The sequence below is a fragment of the Phalacrocorax carbo genome, chromosome Z (assembly GCF_963921805.1).
Source record: "Phalacrocorax carbo chromosome Z, bPhaCar2.1, whole genome shotgun sequence".
Taxonomy (NCBI): Eukaryota; Metazoa; Chordata; class Aves; order Suliformes; family Phalacrocoracidae; genus Phalacrocorax; species Phalacrocorax carbo.
Genome location: NC_087548.1, coordinates 12,458,273 through 12,478,448, shown reverse-complemented (window position 1 = coordinate 12,478,448; position 20,176 = coordinate 12,458,273). Strand labels below are relative to the sequence as shown.

The window sequence follows — 20,176 nt, the reverse complement described above, 5'->3', positions numbered from 1 at the left end:
CTCCCTGACCATAACACCCACATTTCCATTCTGCGCCATTGAAGTGAGCCAGAGCCCCTTGAGGCAGTCTTGGCTGCAAGTCTCTGTGGCTTTCTGAGTTAGAAATGCGCTCCCCTTGCAAACATCCTCCTGGGCTGGAAGGTCTGGAGGGCACACAGGATCCTCGGCTCTGCTCCCCATACAAGGAGCAACCTGCCGGCTCCCACAGATTCATGTGCCAGGTGAGTTGGGATGTTTGTGTCCCAGTTACACTGCAAAAATCTTTGCCGAGCAGGGAGAAGAGTTGCAACCTGCAGGTCAACAAGGCAGGGTGGCACAGCTGAAGTATCAGCAGGACTTGTGAGTACATGTGCTTGACTTGCTCTTCTCCATCCTACTGTCAGCCCCTAAAGCACAGGGTGACCCCAGGAGTTAGGTTTGGTACCAGTTGGCTGTGGGAACGGCTTATGTGGTGGGGTCCTTTCCTTCCTGGGAGAAGGGATTGACCCTAGAGGATGCAGAGCCCCTGGGTCTTAGCATTCCCTCCTCCTGACTTTCATTTTTATTGTGCACTAGGTGCTTATGTGAGAGCACTGCTGTGCGGGCTGGAGCTCAGGAGATATGCCACATAGGGGGGTATTTTTACCACCTTTCTCTCCCCAGCGATGGAAATTCACCTTGTGCGCACTGAGGTGAATTTTTGCAAGGCTGGTGCCTGCCTGTCCCCGAGCAGCTGGCCCAGCACAGCATGGTGCGGCCCATCCACAGGCATGGGGCGGGCCCCAACGTGGCAGCAGCATGGCCCCGAGACCATCAGAAATAGCTCCCACCCATAGACCACTGTCCAGCTGCTGGCGTGTCGCAGGAGGGCAGGGATGGGGCTGTGCATGCCTGGGGACCTGCCCTGTGCAGGCAGCTGCTGGGCGTTTTTCCGTGCATCGGGGATGCTGGCTGTCCTTCAGTGCCAATGGCAGGTCTCCGAGCCAGTGAGCCAGTGTCTGGCTGTGGGGTTGGGGCCAAGGCAGGACACCCCTTTGACTGCAGGTATTTTCTCCCCAAAAAGTGAGTCGGCAGCTCCCAGTCCCACAGTGCTGTTTCTCACCAGTCTGGTACCCAGTGTCCCTCCGGCACAGAGGGAGAGCGCTGCCAGAACATCCCACCCAGCCTCCAGCTTCCCTCCACCCATCTCCTTCCAGCCCCCCTCTCTCCACCCCCGCGCTCCAGCCTGAATAATTCCTCCTCTGCCTGGTGGTGTGCAGACTGCTCTCCTGTCCTTCCCTTAGTCATCGCTCAGCCAAGTGAGACAGATATAGTTGTGTGCGGCTCCTCGCGGATCAGTCACTCCAGCCCCCGGATCCTTTTGCTGCCAGGTCGCAGGGTGCCCCATGCCGAAACGAGGTGCCTCCCCCTTTACTACCCCCATTGTTGCTGCCAGAGCCCCTAAACTCTGGCCTGGGGAGCAAGCGGCTGCATCAATGCCAGGTAGGTTGGCAGATAACCCAGACGGGACTCTGTGTCCCCATCCAGCTGTGGGCTTGGTGCCTCTGCCAGTGCCAAGCACGGTGCTGTCTTTCTGGGGTGGCTTGGGTCCAAATCCCTGCTTTCCAGGTAGCTTGGCTGCCTTCCTTCTTCCCTGGCCAGCCAGGGTACGCCTTGGCCCCGTGGGTCTCCCAGATTAGTCCTGGACTGATGCCTGGTTACCAGTGTCTGCTTCAGGTGCCTTGACTTGGAGGTGTGGGGGGGCAGAGGGGACCGCATGTGCTGGCTTTCAGGTTCAAGGGCACAACCCAGATGGAAAGGGGATGCTGGGGTGTGCAGCACACGTGTTGTGCAAGAATGGGTGCTGGGGCGCACTGAGACATGCATGGCACCCTATAGCCCTGCACCTGTGCTACCCGGAGGGACCGGCAGCATCTGCTCCAACAGCAGCCGTGGGGCCTGGAGCTGTGCAGCTGAAATGAGAAGGAAGAACCTTTGCTGCACCCCAAACCATTTGCCTCCCCACCATATTTGGCAGCTGATGGCCCCTTCCATGCCAGCCCCAGCACTAGATAGTAGCTGCTTAGGGGCCAGCAAGGCGCAGGTGGCTGTGGAGAGGGGAACAGCAGGGCATGGGAGACCCAGGGAGCCCAGGGCTGGGGCCACCATCCCAGGTGCCACCTCCTGGTCCCACTGCAAGGCCAGGGCAACAGGCACAGGGAGGCACCCAGGGCTTGTGGTGTTAATGCATTGCTCCTATGTGGCCTTACACTGAGGCAGGAGAAGACCCGGACACCTTGCCCTGGTGCTGCGTGGGTTGCTAGGATGAGTCACAGCAAAGATGCTGCAGGGAGCAAGATGCTCACTGTGCTCAGCACCACGCCGTTCCCCCCCTCATCCCGGGGCCGCCTCTGCACCCCTTGCACCACGCAAGCACCCCGTGTCCCCGCGCACAGCTGTGCTGCGGGGAGGAGAGCGGGAGTGAGCATGCTGGGAACAGGAGGCAGCGTCTGGCAGCCCAGCGCTGTGTCAGGGCCGCCGAGCCAGCAACGTGGGGGTGGCGGGAGCCGGCAGCTCGGCATGCCGGCAGGAAGCCGCACACAGCCCCCCTGCGTGGGCTCCCATGGGTGGCACAGGCCGTGCGCATCTTCCCAGGAGAGGAGCACGCCACCTCCAAGCCGGGGTGCCTGTGCGGGGATGTGTCCTATTGAGGCAGCTCGTCTTGCTGCTCCTGGCAGTGTGCTAGGGCAGATGTTTGGGAGGGGACCCCATTTCCCACTCAGGTCCCATATGGCTCCCTCTGGGCTGCCCTGTGGACCCATGCATGGCTGGTCCCAGCTGGCACTGGTGGGCAGCACTGTCCCTACCTCTGTCACCACGCTCAACGCCTGGCTGCATTTCCATCGCTTGAGCATCATTCCCAGCTCTGTGGCAGTGTTGGGCGTGGACAGACCCTACAGCTGTTAGGGGGATGCAGTGGCTCTGTGCAGAGGAGAGGGGTGCCCAGGAGTCCTGCCACAGGACACAGAGAGGAGAGGGGTCCGGCTCCCTGTGTATCTCATGGGAACAGGGTGCTAGACCCAAGAGAGCCCTGGGTCTGTCCCTCTTCCCCAACGATCTTCCAGCTCCTGGGTGCTTCAGAGGATGGAGCCCACCCCAGACTGCAGGAGCTGGGGGCTGCCCAGGTTGAGTCCTGGCTGCTGAGGTGGGGTGCGTGGCCCAGCACTTGCCCACCACAGGGAGATAAACACAGAGGAGGAGGGTGCTATGGGATGTAGGCTGGGGTCAGAGTTGGGTTTGGAGCAGGAGGTGAAGGGAGTCACAAACCACCCTACCAAATGCTTTCTGGGGACTGAAATGCGTCCCTGCATCCCTCCTCTGTGTGCTCTGATGGCTGTGGGACCAGAAGGTGGGCATGAAGATAGAGACATGGCCGGCACTGTGATGCCAGCCTCTCCGCTCCACCAGTATGGCCTAGTGGCATGCTTTTGTTCCCCTCCGCCATGCCGCCCAATGCCCCTGCCGCCGGCGTGGCGGCCAGGCATGGCCCTGTGCAGTGTGCAGGTCTGAAAGTGGCACTGCCTGCTCCTGGCATGGTGCAGGGGCGACACCCTGTGGTCACTGCTCTTCGGGAGACACACACTTTTCTTACGGCCCCTCGCATCTCTCCCCAGCCTCCTCTCCCCTCAGTCCACCCAGAGGTCTCACCAAAGGGTACTGGTCCCTCTGGAGACCCTGGCTAGGGGTGGGAGTCACTTCTGGGCAGTCCAACCTCCTCATCTCAGCTCTGTGCCCCAAATCCCCTCATCTTCCCCCCTTCTTTCCCCTGCTCACATCTGGGGTGGGGAGGATGTTGATAAATGGGGACATTTGTCCCCACTCTGCATGGCCACTCCTGCTCTGGCCTGGAAGAGGAAGGAGGGTTGAAGGCACCAAGGTGGCACTGCCTCCAGGAGCTGTGGCTGTCACTGCCACACGCTGTCCAGAGAAACCCCTTTTCCTGCTGGCACTGATGGGATGGGGCTCTGGTATCTTGCCCTGGTGATGGCCGGGTGCTACGGCTTGTGGTGACACTGTCTCAGCCCAGTGGGTCACCCCTGTCGCCCCCGCCCCGTGTCAGCATAGCTCCCCGCACACATTCCCCAGGGTGGGCTGGCTCTGGTGCAGGGCACACCGTGGTCAACCCTGTCTGGGGCACATCAGACCTGATGGCACCTGGCCAAGCCCAGGGGATGCCCTGGGAACATGCAGAGGTGCCCGGGCTTGGAGGAGGCTGCTATCCTGCACCCTAGGGTACAAAACCGAGCACCCATCTTCCCCGCAATCAGAGGTTTTTGGGGTGGGTGGCAGCCCTGTGCAATGGCCATGCGTCCCAGCAGAGGGTGCAGCCTCCCCGCAAAGTGGGGCACTGCTGACCCCACCACCACCCCCGGAGCCCCCATGGACAGCGGAGACACCCGGAGCCGGGCAGGGTGGGCAGCACGAGGTCCTCCGGATCCCTTGCAGATGGCAGGGCCACCTCGGTGAAGGGTGGCTGATACACTGACTCGCTGCCTGCTGCAAAACATAGCACACAAGACAGACCTGGCACCCAGGAGCCCCAGGCCCCAGGCTGGCTGATGCTGGGCTGGAGTTCTGGGGCTGGGAACCCCCACTGGGACCACAGCACCCACTGTGTGGCACCCAGAGGTGAGTGATAGACCTGGGGCAATGGACACACTGGCTGCACAGACACTATGGCTGCAGAATGAATTTTACACCCTGGGATTTCCTTCCTTGCGAGGTCTCAGGGGTGGGCTCGACAGCTGGCTCCTGCCCCAGCTGTAAATCCCACAGAAGAATCCTAATCCTTTGGTTTGGCACCTCTGGGACTTTCACTGGGGAGGTTTGCACCACCATTCTGGGGAAGGTTTGCACAAACATTCAGTCAGAGGTTTGCACAAGCAGCTGGGAGCAGGTTTGCTCCAGCGTTCAGGGGGACTCAGGGAGAGGTTTGCATCAGCGTTTGGTGACATGTTTGCATGAGTGTTCAGGGGAGATTTGCACCAGCATTTGGGTGGTGAGGAGGTTTGCACCAGCATTTAGGAGGGTGGTTTGCAGGCCATACAGGCTTTCTGGGGACAGAGTCTTTGAGGTCACCAGTCTCAGAGGAGCAGGTGACAGCTAAGAGATACCAGGGCAGCACCCTGCCCATTGACTCACCCCATCCTCTGGCTTCTGCCCAGACCTCGAGGATGTCTGTGCAGAGACACAGCTGGCTGGGGCATGCTCTGCCCCATGGCGGGCACTCGCTTGGGACCTGCAGCTGCAGGCAGAGCATGTGTGCGAGGCAGCTGGTGCTGTGGTGGTGACAGCACAGCCCTGCAGGACAAGGGCCAGCCCCACCACCCACGGCCCTCGTTAGCCAGGTCCTTGGGGACACCAGCTGGCTGCATGCTCAGGCAGAGGTGCCAGGCTGCTGCAGGGGGTGGCAGGATAGGCTGGGGCTGGGAAAGCCGCTGACACCTTGTCCCCAGGGGAAGGGGTGGGTGCAGAGTGGGGCTGGATCAGGGTCTGCGGGGTTCTGCTCTCCAAGCTTGGATCCTGCAGGGTGCTCAGAGCGTGGGTTTGGAGTGCTGCCGGCAGTTGCTTCACACCCACGGTCCCCAGGACCTGTGCTCTGCCCCAGCTCAGTCTCCAGCTCCGGCAGCTGGAGCAATAACACAGCAATTAACATCATCTGCTCAGGCGAGGGATTCCCTGAGCCTTTCCTCCACAGGGAGACCCCAGGGCATCACCCACTAGTGGCATCCCAGCTTCAGGCATGCAAACCACTGGCCAGCTACTCCTTCCTCTAGGTGTCCATCCTCTTCCTTGAGGTGATGGGTGCCTCTCCTCCGAGCTTTTACAGTTTCCAGGGCCTGAAACACTTGCTGGATTTTCTCGGGGGGGGGTCAGCTGGACACCACCACTGTGGTCTGGACCCAATGGCAGCTATGGAAATGAGCTGCAATATCCAAGTCCAGCTTTTGGCAACAAGCTGTGAACCCCTATAGACCCTACGGATGCTGCCAGGGCAGCTTCTCCCTCCTAATTTCCCCCCAGATCCACTTGTCAAGCCCCCTTCCCCTCACTGCTGCAGCACAGGCGCTGTTCAAGAAAGGACCCCCCAGGCAGGTGAGCCCCCTTTGCTAGTAGCCTGGTTGCCACAGACCACGTGCCACCAGCAAAAGCCACAGCTTTCCCTGGGATCTTCATGGATGTGGCTACTGGCAAGGCCCCCAGCCATGGGGACCACTCTCCAGTCACCTCTTCCCAGGAACCCTTGGTGACTCTGTGGCATTATTTTGGGTTTCCCAGCACTGCTGCAAACAGCCTGTTCCCAGCGTCCAGCCATCCCCTGTGCCCAGTGCTCTGTTTGCAGCCTCCAATGCCTCCGCACCCAAGGAGTACCCTCATTCCAGTGGATGGGTGTCCCTCCTGCTGCAGGGGCCAGGGTAGTTATGGGGCCAGCTGGGCAGTCTCCCCACTGTCTGCTTTCCTGGCAAGATGTGGGGCATGCCAAGTTTGCATGGTCCTTGGTGCACCCCCTCGCTTCCCCCATTGCTGCTGCAGGACACTCTAGGGATGCGAGGCCAAGCCTGCCTGATGGGACAGGGACCCAAGGCTGGGGCAGGGTGTTAAAGACAACCGGCAGCTGTGTGGTCCCCAGAAACCCCTCAGCAGAAGCCAGAAGCCCTGTAAGTACACCGGCTGGAGGCTAGTTGGACACAGCTGTTTAATGGACACTTCTCAGTACAAAGCGGGCATCACGACCCACACACCCCTGTCCGCCTCCTTGCCATGGCCATGGCTCCGGCCCTGTCTAGGACCTGGCACCTGAAATATCCCCGTTGGCCTGGCACACCTGGGCGGTAGAGGAAGGTGTCGCAGCACTGGCACATCTCCCGGTCTTGCAGCGGGGAGAGTCCCTGGAGAGGGTCCCTGGGTGGGGCAGGGGGGCTGAGCGGGGTGGTGCCCCCATCACACTGGGGGTGTGGAGGTGAGGGAGTGATGGGGCTGCCACAGATGCATCTCAGGTCTGGGCACGCCATGGGGCACTCTGGCTAAGCCAGGGCACGCCAGGCAGGCAGAGGCTGAGAGCACCACGAGGATGGGGTCAGAGGGGCAGGGGGCAGCTGCTGGGGCTGCCGTGGGACCTGGGCATCCCCCCATCTGGGATGTGTGGGGTTCGGTCCCTGCTCCTGTACCTGTGGGCTGAGCGCATGCACCCACCTTAGGGCCACTGGCCATCAGCCCTGCCCAGTGAGTGCCTCATCACTGCAGCTGACAGCCTGGGTTGCTCTGGGGTCTGCCTCCTCCTCCTCGCTGTGAGCACTAATGCCCTCAGTGAGGTGGGGATGCCTGCTCACCGTGCTGGAAAGGGAGTGGGAGTGAGTGGGGCTGGTGCGGGAAGGGAATGCTAAGCAGGGGGACAGCATCCCGTGGGACTAGCGGTACAGGAGGGGATGAGGGATGCAGGAGATCACTCCTGTACATACAAGCTTGCCCTCTTGCCCCCCGGTGGTTTCTGTTCTGGGTGCTCCTTCCCACACTGTCACTGTTGGCATTAAATGGTCGGTCCACAGCAGGGCAGGGTTGAGCCCAGACACGGCCACAAGCTGTGGGTGCAATGATGGACCTACATGGCTCCCCTGTTGGAGCTGGGCAGGGATGTGGAAGAGGCCAAGTGGGGGTCAGTCACATTCTCCCCCCGCGGATTCACCATGGTGATGAGCTGAGCCGGTGCTTGCCGTAGATCCCCAGGTGCTGTGGCTGGCAGCATGCAGAGGCTCAGCCATGCTGCCCCATGGCGCTGTGGGAGGCTTAGGATGCACGACTGCTCTGGGCTCTGCTTTCACCCTGTAACTACCCACACCTGGCTCCAGGACCAGGGCGAGCCCCACTTCTGCTAAGGGGCAGACCCTGCTCTGGCTGCAGGTCCCTGGGGACAGGTCCCTGGTGGCTCCAGGTGCTGGTGGGTGAGGGGGTGCTGTGGGACTGGGGGTCATGGGGGCAACAGGTTCCCTGCCCTGTGCCCCAAGGTGTCCCTGGGCACTGGATAGAGGGGTCTGCAGTGGGGTCTGTGGGGGACACCCATGGGCCCCATGGCATCCCTGGGCACTGTAGCCCTCTCTGCAGTGGGGTCTGTGGGGGATACCTGTGCACCCCATGGTGTCCCTGGGCACTGGACCCCTCCTTGCAATGGGGTTTGTGGGGGACACCCGTGCACCCCACAGCGTCCCCGGACAGTGGACCCCTCTTCGCAGTGAGACCTGCGAGGGGCACCCGTGCGCCCCACGGCGCCGCCGGGCACTGGACCCCTCACTGGCTTGGGGTCTGTGGGGCGTGGGAGGGCAGTAGGGTCACTCCCTGCCCCTCCCTACTTCCCTCCCACCAATCACTGACCCCAGAGCCACACACGTTCCCTCAGCCAATCAGACCGTGGCACCCGTCCTCTTCACAGCCAATCCGGAGTGGGGGTAGGGGGAGGAGGCAGCGTGACCGCTTCCCGGCCAGCCAATCGGCGTCCGGCTCCGCCCACAGGGGAGGGCGGGGCGGGTCTCGGTGGTGGGAGAAGCCTCGCTGCCCAAGATGGCGTTGTTGGGGGCTAGGGCGGGGGCTGCAGGTGGAGGGCGGCGCTGTTGGGGCGGGCGGCCAGGATGTAGGCGACGTTCTCCCGCAGGAAGCCGGGCCAGTCGACGAGCCTGCGGGCAGACGCGGGCTCACCGGCCGCCCCGACGCCGCTGCTCCCCCGGCGTCTCCTCCAAAATGGGGGTGTCGCGCCCCCACCCCTCCCCCTTCCCCAAACCACCCGGCTCACCTGGCTTCCTCCTGCTCCGTGACCAGCGGGGTCTTCTCCTGGCTCTTGCCGCTGCTGCTGCTGGCGGGGCTGCTCTCTGACATGGGCCCCACGTGGCTGATGCTGTGGGGAGGAGGAGGGTGCTCTTCATCCCCCTCTGTGCACCCCCAAATGGTGATGGCGCAGGGGGAAGAGGGTGCACCGGGCAGGGCTGCAGGGCCATGGAGGGGGAGGTGGCAGGAAGCGGGGGGCACCCATTTGCACGCCAAGCCCTGTCGGTGGGTGCCGGGGCTGTGGCGGGAGCGCTGGTAGGGGTGTCGCCCCCACCCCAGGGTGGGTGCCGCCATACCTGACGTTGCAGGAGGGCGTCTCCTTCTGGTGCTTGCGGAACCAGGTGTGCCGGGCCCGGCGGCACTCGCCATCCCCGATGAAGCCGTTGCCGTCCTGGTCCAGGGCCAGGAAGGCTGCCCGTGCTCGTTCCCGCTCCTTGGCCGTCAGCAGCCGCAGCAGGGCATTCTGGGGGGCAGAAAGGGGAAGGGGGAGTGTTCGCCCCACAGGAAACCCCTGCTCCCACCCCCAGTGCTGTGGGGATCTCCCACCCTGGGTGGCACAGCCACGGGTGCCAGTTGTAGAAGCCATCCCTGGGTGCTGCAGCTGTGGGTGCTGGTCATGGGAGCTGGCTGTGGGTGCCGTGGCCATGGGTGCTGGCTGTGGGAGCTGGTGCTGGGTGCTGTGGCCGTGGGTGTTGGCTGTGGGAGCTGGCTGTGGGAGCTGGCGCTGGGTACTGTGGCCGTGGGTGCTGTTGACGTAGGTGCTGGCTGTGGGAGCTGGTGCTGGGTGCCGTGGCCATGGGTGCCGTGGCCGTGGGTGCTGTGGCCATGGGTGCTGGCTGTGGGAGCTGTGGCCGTGGGTGCCGTGGCCGTGGGAGCTGGCTGTGGGTGCTGGCTGTGGGAGCTGGCGCTGGGTGCTGTGGCCGTGGGTGCTGGCTGTGGGAGCTGGCGCTGGGTGCCATGGCTCTGGGTGCTGGCCTTGGGAGCTGGCGCTGGGTGCCGTGGCCGTGGGTGCCGTGGCCGTGGGTGCTGGCTGTGGGAGCTGGCACTGGGTGCCATGGCTGTGGGTGCTGGCTGTGGGAGCTGACTGTGGGTTCTGTGGCCATGGGTGCTGGCCGTGGGTGCTGGCCGTGGGAGCTGGCCGTGGGAGCTGGCGCTGGGTGCTGTGGCCGTGGGTGCTGGCTGTGGGGAGCTGGCCGTGGGTGCTGTGGCCGTGGGTGCTGTGGCCATGGGAGCTGGCCGTGGGTGCTGGCTGTGGGAGGTGGCGCTGGGTGCTGTGGCCGTGGGTGCTGGCTGTGGGTGCTGTGGCTGTGGGTGCTGGCTGTGGGTGCTGGCGCTGGGTGCTGTGGCTGTGAGTGCTGGCTGTGGGAGCTGACTGTGGGTTCTGTGGCCGTGGGAGCTGGCGCTGGGTGCTGTGGCCGTGGGTGCTGTGGCCGTGGGTGCTGTGGCCGTGGGTGCTGGCCGTGGGTGCTGGCCGTGGGTGCTGGCCGTGGGAGCTGGCCGTGGGAGCTGGCCGTGGGTGCTGGCCGTGGGTGCTGTGGCCGTGGGTGCTGGCCGTGGGAGCTGGCGCTGGCTGCTGTGGCTGTGGGAGCTGGCCGTGGGTGCTGTGGCCGTGGGTGCCATGGCCGTGGGAGCTGGCCGTGGGTGCTGGCTGTGGGAGCTGGTGCTGGGTGCTGTGGCTGTGGAGAGCTGGCTGTGGGAGCTGGCCGTGGGTGCTGTGGCCGTGGGTGCCGTGGCCGTGGGAGCTGGCCGTGGGTGCTGTGGCTGTGGGTGCTGGCTGTGGGAGCTGGCGCTGGGTGCTGTGGCTGTGGGTGCTGGCTGTGGAAGCTGGTGCTGGGTGCTGTGGGTGCTGTGGCCGTGGGAGCTGGCTGTGGGTGCCGTGGCCGTGGGTGCTGGCTGTGGGTGCTGGCTGTGGGAGCTGGCGCTGGGTGCCATGGCTGTGAGTGCTGGCTGTGGGAGCTGACTGTGGGTTCTGTGGCCGTGGGTGCTGGCTGTAGGTGCTGTGGCTGTGGGAGCTGGCGCTGGGTGCTGTGGCCATGGGTGCTGGCTGTGGGATCTGACTGTGGGTTCATTGGCCGTGGGTGCTGGCTGTGAGAGCTGTTGCTGGGTGCTGTGGCTGTGGGAGCTGGTGCTGGGTGCTGTGGCCGTGGGTGCTGGCTGTGGGTGCTGGCTGTGAGAGCTGTTGCTGGGTGCTGTGGCTGTGGGAGCTGGTGCTGGGTGCCGTGGCCGTGGGTGCCGTGGCCGTGGGTGCTGTGGCCGTGGGTGCTGTGGCCGTGGGTGCTGGCCGTGGGTGCTGGCTGTGGGTGTCGTGGCCGTGGGAGCTGGCTGTGGGAGCTGGCTGTGGGTGCCATGGCCATGGGTGCTGGCTGTGGGAGCTGGTGCTGGGTGCTGTGGCCGTGGGTGCTGGCTGTGGGAGCTGGCGCTGGGTGCTGTGGCCGTGGGTGCTGGCTGTGGGTGCTGGCTGTGAGAGCTGTTGCTGGGTGCTGTGGCTGTGGCAGCTGGCTATGGGTGTCGTGGCCGTGGGAGCTGGCCGTGGGTGCTGGCTGTGGGAGCTGGTGCTGGGTGCTGTGGCCGTGGGTGCTGGCTGTGGGATCTGACTGTGGGTTCATTGGCCGTGGGTGCTGGCTGTGAGAGCTCTTGCTGGGTGCTGTGGCCGTGGGAGCTGGCTGTGGGTGTCGTGGCCGTGGGAGCTGGCGCTGGGTGCCGTGGCCGTGGGTGCCGTGGCCGTGGGTGCCGTGGCCGTGGGTGCCAGCTGTGGGAGCTGGTGCTCGGTGCTGTGGCCGTGGGTGCTGTGGCCGTGGGTGCTGGCTGTGGGAGCTGGCTGTGGTAGCTGTGGCCGTGTGTGCTGGCTGTGGGAGCTGGCGCTGGGTGCCGTGGCCGTGGGAGCCGTGGCCGTGGGTGCTGGCCGTGGGTGCTGTGGCTGTGGCTGTGGGTGCTGTGGGTGCTGCCTGTGGGTGCTGTGGCTGTGGGTGCTGGCTGTGGGAGCTGGCTGTGGGAGCTGGCTGTGGGTGCTGGCTGTGGGAGCTGGCTGTGGGAGCTGGCGCTGGGTGCTGTGGCCGTGGGAGCCGTGGCCGTGGGTGCTGGCCGTGGGTGCTGTGGCTGTGGCTGTGGGTGCTGTGGGTGCTGTGGCTGTGGGTGCTGGCTGTGGGAGCTGGCTGTGGGAGCTGGCGCTGGGTGCTGTGGCCGTGGGTGCTGGCCGTGGGTGCTGGCCGTGGGAGCTGGCCGTGGGTGCTGTGGCTGTGGGTGCCATGGCCGTGGGTGCTGTGGCCGTGGGAGCTGGCCGTGGGAGCTGGTGCTGGCTGTGGGAGCTGGCCGTGGGTGCCACAATCATACCTGCGGCCGTAGTTTCTGCAGCAGCTGGATGGACTCATGGGAGAGGAAGTCGTGCCACTCGATGTGCCCCTTCTTGTTAGGGTCAAGGGCCGAGAACTGCAGGGCCGCCTGCTCCTCCTGCGCCTCAGCCATGGGCTGCTCAAACTGCTGCTTGTGCACCAGGTGCTTGTAGTGCAGGAAGTCGTCCAGGGTCAGGCAGGTCTCTATAGGGGACAGATTGTCTGCGTGGTGCCCAGGGAGGGGTGACTTGCCTCCCCAGCCACCCAGGACCCGCCGTGGGGAGGGTCTGTACCTGGAATGATCTTGCACTGCCGCAGGGTCTCCATCAGGCTGTACATCTCTTCCTCCGTCAGCAGGAGATTGAGGTTGTCCTGTGGTGGGGGGCAGGGAGGAGCCATGGGGGAAAGGCACAGGGCAATGTGAGCAGCCAGCTGTGCTGCAGCGCCAGGATCCCCTGAAGGAGTGTGGGTGTGGGCATGCAGAGAGGGACAGTGCCGTGTGTCAGCCAGGGGTGCCACAGCAGGGTGGCTTCATGCTCCTGGGCTTTGGGTGCTGTTCCAGCCCTGCCACACCTCCTCGTGCGCACCTCCCCTGGTACCATGTCTCCTCACCAAGGTCTGGCTGCCAGGGTGGGGAGGCAGCAAAGGACCACTGTCCCCTCCCTGCTGGTGGCTCCCCACCAGGCCAAGGCAGGTGGAAGGAGCTGGGGAGCAGCAGGTCCCCCATCGCCCTGGGCCAGGCTGCAACATGGGACCCTGCTCATGTCCCTGTGGGGCACAGCTCCCCAGGGAGCATCCACCCCCCAGCAGAAGCCCAGTGTCCCCGATGCCAGGCACTCACGCAGTAGTAGCAGCTCCATCCCGTCTCGGTATGCGCTGTCTCTGTCACCTCCACAGTGCTGTCATTCTGCAGGTAGCCCATGCGGCGCAGGCAGCCGTCATGGTACACCCGGCTGCAGACGCGGCAGGGGAACAGGCTCTCAGCCGTCCACACCTCACAGATCTCGCACATCTCGTCATTGAGGACCTGGGGAGAGATGGCCAGCTGCTCAGAGGGGCAGCGTGGGCAAGGGGCTGGCTTCTTCACGTCAGGGTCAGGGTGGTGCTTTGGTTGTGGGAAGGACGTTGCGGGGCAGAGGGGATGGGAGGGTGGGATTGTGTGGGTCTGGAGTAGGGAATAGGTGGGCGGTGGGGTTGTAGGGGATGTGGCTGGTGGGGTTGGAGGAGGGTGGATGGGTTTATGGGGAGGAATGGAGGGTGGATGGGTTTATGGGGAGGAATGGAGGGTGGATGGGTCCAGCTGTAGGGCTGGTGGGTCTGTGGTGTTGTTGGTTCTCTGGGTGCAGCTTTGTAGGTGCGGATAACCGGGCTGTGGGGTTGTAGTTGGCCGGTCTTTAGGGTTGTAGTGTGGATGGGTAGAAGTGCTGATGTGTGGGTTGGCTGGTTGTAGGTGTGGACAGATAACTGTAAGGCCGTAGGTAAGCTGGGGTGTTGGCTTGTGGGGGTGGGTGGATGGATGAGTAGGGTCATGGGTGTGGGTAGGTGGGCTGTAGGATTGCAGGCATGGGTGGATAAACTGTTGCACTGTAGATGGGCTGGGCTGTAAGGGTCACAAGCATGGATGGAAGGGTTGAGCTGTAGGCTGGCTGGCTGTAGGCTGACAAACACATAGATCAAATTGTCCTTCTCCCTTCCCCAGAGTTGGAGTTGTCTGTACCCAGCAGTGACCTCTCCTCTCCAACACAGCCCAGGGTCCCTCCAGGGACCAGTCACACCCTCCCTGCGTGGCACTTCCAGCTGCCTAGCCCAGTCCCTGGCCCCCTGCCCCACCGAGCAACCTTCATGGCGCTTGTGCCCAGGGAGGCTGTCACTGCCCAGCAGGCACCAGGAATGCTTGCCCATCCCTGAGCAATCCCCTGCTCATCTCCAGCTCTGTCCCCATCCCTCCCTCCCCATCCCCACGCTCCATCTGCTCGCCTGCTCCCGCTGCTCCAGGCTGATGTTGGGGGGCTCGTCATCGTGCAGCTCCCGCTTGGGCCGGATGAAGGCAGGTGGCGTGAACCTGTTGGCTCGGTCAAACTCCTCCGGCTCCACGCCCCGGCCATCCCGCAGCCGTTCCCAGGCCGCCTTGCTGGCGCTGCTCTCCTCTGGCTGGGAAGGTCCTGACGATGCTTCCTCTTCTCCCTCCTGCACCTCCTGCTCCATCGTCCCCCGGCGTGTGCCCCCCACCTCTGCCCGCCGCCGTGTCGACGGCTGCTCCCGCAGCCCGTCCTTAAAGGCTGACACGGCCAAGCTGACCTTCTGCACCTTCTCCACCGTCTGCCTCCTGGACATCAACACCCCCATGGCTCTGCAAGGGGGAAGGAAGGTCATCAGTGCTAAGGCCTCAGGGTGCAATGCTGCTCCCCACTCTTGCACCATGGCCCTGGCCCCAAAAAGGTGTCCCGGTGGCTTTCCCCCAGCTCAGGACAGGGAGAAGTGGGCGCTCCTTGGCAAGCTGGTGCTGGGCTTATCCATGGTGGCCACGGGGAGATGGACCCAAAGCCATGTGGACATCTGGCCATGGAGGGTCGGAGTGTTGGTGGGGGAGTAGGACAGCAAGCAGGGACCTGTTTTGGGGACACCCTGCCACCCCTATCCTTTCTCTATGGGCTCCATCTTAATAAGGAACACATCCAGGCCATTTCTGCACCATATCAATAAATCCCAGAGGGATTGGGACTAGCTGCAACCCTGCCCCTTGCATGCATCTCCTTTCTGCCTTGGAAAAAAGCCTCTTTGGTCAGCCAAGGGTGAGAGGTCTCCTCCGGGCAGCTCTTCCCAGGGCTGGGTCATAGCAGAGCTGGTGCTGGGTCTCCTACCTTCCCTAAATTTCAGTCCACCCCACAGTCTCTCTTGGGCTCATGTGCTTGTGTGTATGTGTGTGTGCTGCTGCCCTGATGGCTGAGCATCCTGCATCCTGCAAGGAGCCATGTGGAGAGGCTGGGCCAGCCAAGGGAGAGATGTGAGGGTGCTGGAGGGAAAGGGAGCAGTGCATGGGTCTGAGGCTCATTGGTCCCAAGAAGGGGATTTAGGTGCAGGAGTGAGGGAAGACCATCTTAGGGTAAAATGGAAAGTAATAGCATATCAGGGTCTGTCTCCATGGGGGTCGGCTGAAGTTAGGGAGAAGCAGGGTTTTGTCTCCAGCGGTGTGGGGCACAGCATCACCCTCCGTGGTTCCTGGCACTGCCCCTGTGCCCTGCTGGGGCTGCATTATGGACGATGCTGCAGCCAAGACCAGCAGGCAGCACTCACTGCCTGTGCAAGCTGGGGGACATCGGAGCAGCCATCTCCCGCCCTGCCAGCCTCAGCAGAGAGGTCCTCAGGTAGTGGGATAATTAGCAGCACACGCGCACATGCCGGGATCTTGCGGCTGCAGGAGGACACAGCGCTGCGGGCACTGCTGTGGCAGGGAGCCTGGGCAGGGTAATTACAGCTGCCCCACATCAGCGGCGCCGAGCAGAGCGTGCTGGCAGGCAGCAGCTCGCTGCCCTTCGCTCATCCCTACACCCGCAGACGCCCGGACCCACGCTCTCACCTCACGACCCCGAGCTGCGTGGGCTCCGTGCACGCGCACGCGCAGGCATGCAAACCCAAACACTGCTGCGCGCACTCGCATGTGATTTCCCAACCTCCCCCCCCCCCCCCATGGGACCATCTGCATGCAGATTCCCACGCACGGAGCCCAGGTGTGCAACACAGGTGGGCCTCATCCCACGCATGGGGGTCTTGGCAGCAGGCATGTGTGGATGGGGGTATTTGGACCCATTGGCCCCCTTGCCTGGCTTGGGGCTGGTGCCTGGCGTGCTGCAGCTCCTGGGGTTTTGCAAATGTGGGAGCAGGGAAGAGCTGGAGGCACATGTCCAAGCTGCAGCAACAGCATCGCTGTGTCTATGCCTGCAGCGGGAAGACACCTGGGTGTTTCTGCCTCCGTGCCATGCTGTCACCCCCTGCCCGGGAGGTTTAGGATCCCATCAGCCATGTGCAGGATCAGCTCTGCTGCTGGGCAGCATTGCGGATTTGCAAGCCAGCGAGCTGGGGGCACCGCAGGTACATCCCCCCCGTTGCAGGTCCCTGCATCACCGAGCGTGGGCCAGATCCTGGCTTCATCCTGCCAAAGGCTTTGGTAGAAACGGGGAGGAGAGAGCACAGAGGGGCTGGGCTTATGGAGGTGAGCCAAAAGAGGGGCGTGGATCCCAGCTGTCAGCACACCAGTCCTCTAGTAGCCACAGTGGTGATCCTGATCTCCAGTGTGCTGGCAGCATCTCTCTGCAGTACTGTGGGGCTCTGGGTGGCCCATCCCCAGCCACCCTGTCCCACGGCAGGGCAGTCTGGGCAGCAACGGGGAGGCTGGTGTATGGATCCCCCCAAAAAGAGGTTCCCCTGTGTGTTCACACTGTGGTCGCCCCCCTGCCTCTCACTGCTGCTGGAAGATCCCAACCCATCTCCCTGTTTCCTGTCCTCTCCCATGGCCATCCCGAGTGTCTCCTGCCACATTCGATGCCACCGGCTTCTGTGTGCCTGGAATATGGGGGCTGTCACTCCTGTCTCAGCTTGTGTCTGTTCTCAGCTCTGCTGGCTTCCCTGCTGCTAGTGCTGCATGACTGGATACTGCCTGCACATCCAGGGGCTGAACGGCCTCACTCCAAGCTCTCTCTCCAGCCCCTGCTGCGTTTCCACAGGTCCCGAAGCTCCCTAGATACCCCAAACCTGCTCTGTACTCTCCAGGACCCCTTTTTCCCCATGCCCTGCATGACTCATCGGCTGTGCAGGCTGGGTCATCACCCCCACAGTGAGCCTGGCCTGACTTAGGGTTCTGCCAGGTGTGGGGGGTCCCCCTTCTCCCAGGGACCCCTGGACATGGGGAGGGGGTACCAGCGGCACCCTTGCCCCATAGCACCTGCTACCTGAGTAGCCCCAGATGTTCCCAGGGGGAAGGTGCCTCTGCTGCTATTTGTGGCCACGCTCCAAGGCGCCCATCAGTCGAGACCTGGTGCCACCACCCAGCTCACCTTGGCCTGAGGTGCCAGGGTGTCAACCTTCCTGCTGGATGCCAATCTGGGGGCTATTTTTAGGTCGCCCCCATGAAGGAGCTAAATCTGGGTACGGACCAGAGCTGCCTGTGAACGCCCAGCTCTGCCAAGCCCTGCCGGCACCGGGTGCTGTTACAGCAGGTGCTGGGCACCTTCCCACCCCCTTCCTTTTCTGGAACTGGCACTGGCCCCCTGCACCCCTGCCCTGTCTCCTGAGCAGCACCTGTTCCCTGTGCTGTTCTGGTGGGGATTTGCTCCTTGCTACTTCATCCCTGCAGCAAAACACTGAGCCAGAAAGCACTTCACCCCCCTAGCACGCATGGACTCCTCTTTCTCAGCCCCACGCAGCTCTCTGCATGGGGAAACTGAGGCATGGAGCAAGGCTGGTGCAGCTGCCATGGGGATCAGCCTGTCTTGGGGGGCAGGATGGGGGCACTGGCATGATGGAGCTGGTGGCCAGCATGGAGGAGGAAGCAGAGCAGACCATCCTGAAGCAGAACTACCCGTCCCTGCATGGCTCCAAAAATCTCCTCTCCCCTGTGGCAGCGAGAGCAGGGAGCTCCCGTGGCTCTTGTTGGTGTTACAGGGTGACAGGTTTGTCTGTGAGGGCGGTCGTGGGTGCAGGGCAGCAGGTGACGTGTGTGGGTGGGTGGGTGTATCACAGCGCGGTGAGGATGTTGTGGTGGCTGGGAGTGCAGGATGGGTGCGGTGGGGAGCAGCACGGGCTGGATGCGTTACGGGGTGGATGCGTTACAGGGTAGATGTGCTGTGGTGTGGCTGGCAGCATGGGGTGGGTGTTACAGCCTGGTGGGGGGTATGCGGGCTGGGGAGTTGCAGCAGCTCTGGGCATGGTGTGGGTGGTGGCTTTGGGTGCAGGGATGTTGTAGCAGCTGTGGGTGTGGAGTGGTGGCTGGGAAGCTGAGAGCGTGGGATGGATGTGTTTCGGGGGCTGTGGGTGCAGGACAGGCTGTTGTGCTGTGCAGTGGTGACACAGGGAGCTGGCAGTGTGGAGTCATAGGGCCCATAGGGCTGGCCATTGCCTCCCTGCCTGTCCCCCACTCAGCCATGCTTGCCTGCCCCATGGTGTGTCCTCGGTGCAAAGCCCCATGAGCAAACCAAGGGTCAGCAGGTGCTTGGGCTGGTGCACGCCATGAGCAGGATCCGTGGCACCCCCTGCACCCACCCTCAAGAGGATGCAGCAGGGGTGCACCAGAAGCAGGACCCCCTCCCAGGATCCCCATGTGTGGGGATGGATGTGCCTGGTCCCCATGGACTCCCCGTGGACCAGGCTTCCTCCCTGCCCTCACCAGGCTCCCAGTGTTTTTACCCTGCAGTGCTGCACCTTCCTGGGAGCAGCATTAGGGACCTGGGGGCAGAGGGGTGGGTTATTGATGGGGAGGACACCCTGAGGACCCCAGGGCCCATGGCAGCCTGGTCCCAGGGCTAGGTCTGAAGGGCATAAGCAGGGCTGGGAGGAGCTGCTGTGGCTCCGGCACAGTCCTGCACACCCTGCCAGCCACTGCCTGCCTGGGCGAGGGAGGGGCGGAGGAGTGCAGGCAGCAGGCTGTGCTTGGGGGACTTCACATCCCACCTCCCTGAGATGGCTGGGGGTGCTCAGAGGGGCCCAGCAGCATCTTCTTGACCCTCTCCCTGGCAGATGGCATGTGCTGGGACTGTGGCACTGCTGGGGCTGCTGCTGCAAGGTGACCTGGTTGCCACAGGGCAGGGGGGGTCTGTGGCTGATGGTACCCTCCCTCCTCTGCATGGCTGCAGGGGCCTGGCAGGGAGGTCTGGGGTGGGGGGGTGGCCAGAGCCTCAGCTGTGCTGTGTCCCTCTCTGGGACACCAAGCTGGTGGCTGTGCTCCCTGCCAGATCAGACTGCCCGTCCTGCTGCACCATAGCAGATTTTATAGGTGTGTCGCACGTTTCCATCTCCCAGAGGGGGATCAAAATGCCGTGACAGCAGAGTCCCTTCCCCTGCAGCACACACGGCTCCCACCCAACTCCCCACTTCTCCTCCTGATCTCCCTCCCCAGCCCCTCTCCCCAGCACCCACATCAGGACCCCGACACCTGGACAGGACCCTCCCACCCCATCTGCATCCCTGCTCCCATGCACCCCATCCCAGGAGTCCCGGTCACCCTCCCCAGGACCCCGGGGGCAGCAAGGGGACCCACCCATGGGTGTCACAACCTGTGGCCAGCCCACGCCGTGCACTGGGCAAAGCGCCACCACTGCCAAAAAAAAGCCACTTACCAGGGTCAGGGTCCGTCTGGGGAGCGCGAGCCCTAGAAAGCTGTCCACACGATGCCCATTGCCAGTGCCTCTGGCCACGAACCCCCTTCCTACCCACGGGTACTCACTGCATCCCGCACCCTGCGTGCAAATCCCCGCCGGGGGATGGAGCAGCGAGGCTGGTACCCAGAAAGCCAGAGCCCTGTGCTTGCTGCCGGAGGATGCAGGAGACAGCGAGATGCTGGTAGCGGATGCCTGTGTCTAGCGCACACTCACTCACACACACACACACACACACACACACATACACGGAGGAAGCAGGGCGCTTGTGACTGGGGCTGAGCAGATGCAGCCTGGTTTGCTGTCCCTGTACCAATTGCTGCCTGAGCTGTGTTAAACAGCTCTCTGAGACATGAAGCATTTTTTTATCCGGGCTGACGTTGGCTGGGAGATACCAGTAAAAGCTTTCCCTGTGTCTCCTCTGGCCCCTGGGGATGAACCGCCTTTCTTTGAGACAACCTCAAGGACTACAGAGATGGGGCTGCATCTGTGGAGGAGCAATGGTCTCCCCTGCCCACCGGCCAGGGTCTTCCCCAGGCCTGGAGCCCCGCCACAGGCTACCTGCAACCTCTTTAACCTATTGCCTGCCAGTCAGTGTTGCAGGCAGGCTGCCCTCCCCATGCCATGGGGCAGCGGGAGCATGGTGAC

At 63.4% G+C, this 20,176-nt stretch overlaps 1 protein-coding gene across 1 annotated transcript; it reads right to left on the bottom strand.

Moving 5' to 3' along the window:
• Nucleotides 1-6,706: 6,706 nt before the first annotated feature.
• On the bottom strand, nucleotides 6,707-19,896 carry PHF24 (PHD finger protein 24). Its single transcript, XM_064438652.1, has 8 exons — nucleotides 19,490-19,896; nucleotides 14,139-14,511; nucleotides 13,003-13,188; nucleotides 12,455-12,533; nucleotides 12,163-12,365; nucleotides 9,129-9,295; nucleotides 8,801-8,902; nucleotides 6,707-8,684 (listed from the first exon to the last, which is right to left on the bottom strand). Exons 2-8 carry the CDS (start codon nucleotides 14,505-14,507, stop codon nucleotides 8,588-8,590), a joined length of 1,203 nt encoding a protein of 400 aa, XP_064294722.1. The 5' UTR covers nucleotides 14,508-14,511; nucleotides 19,490-19,896; the 3' UTR covers nucleotides 6,707-8,587.
• Nucleotides 19,897-20,176: the final 280 nt, after the last annotated feature.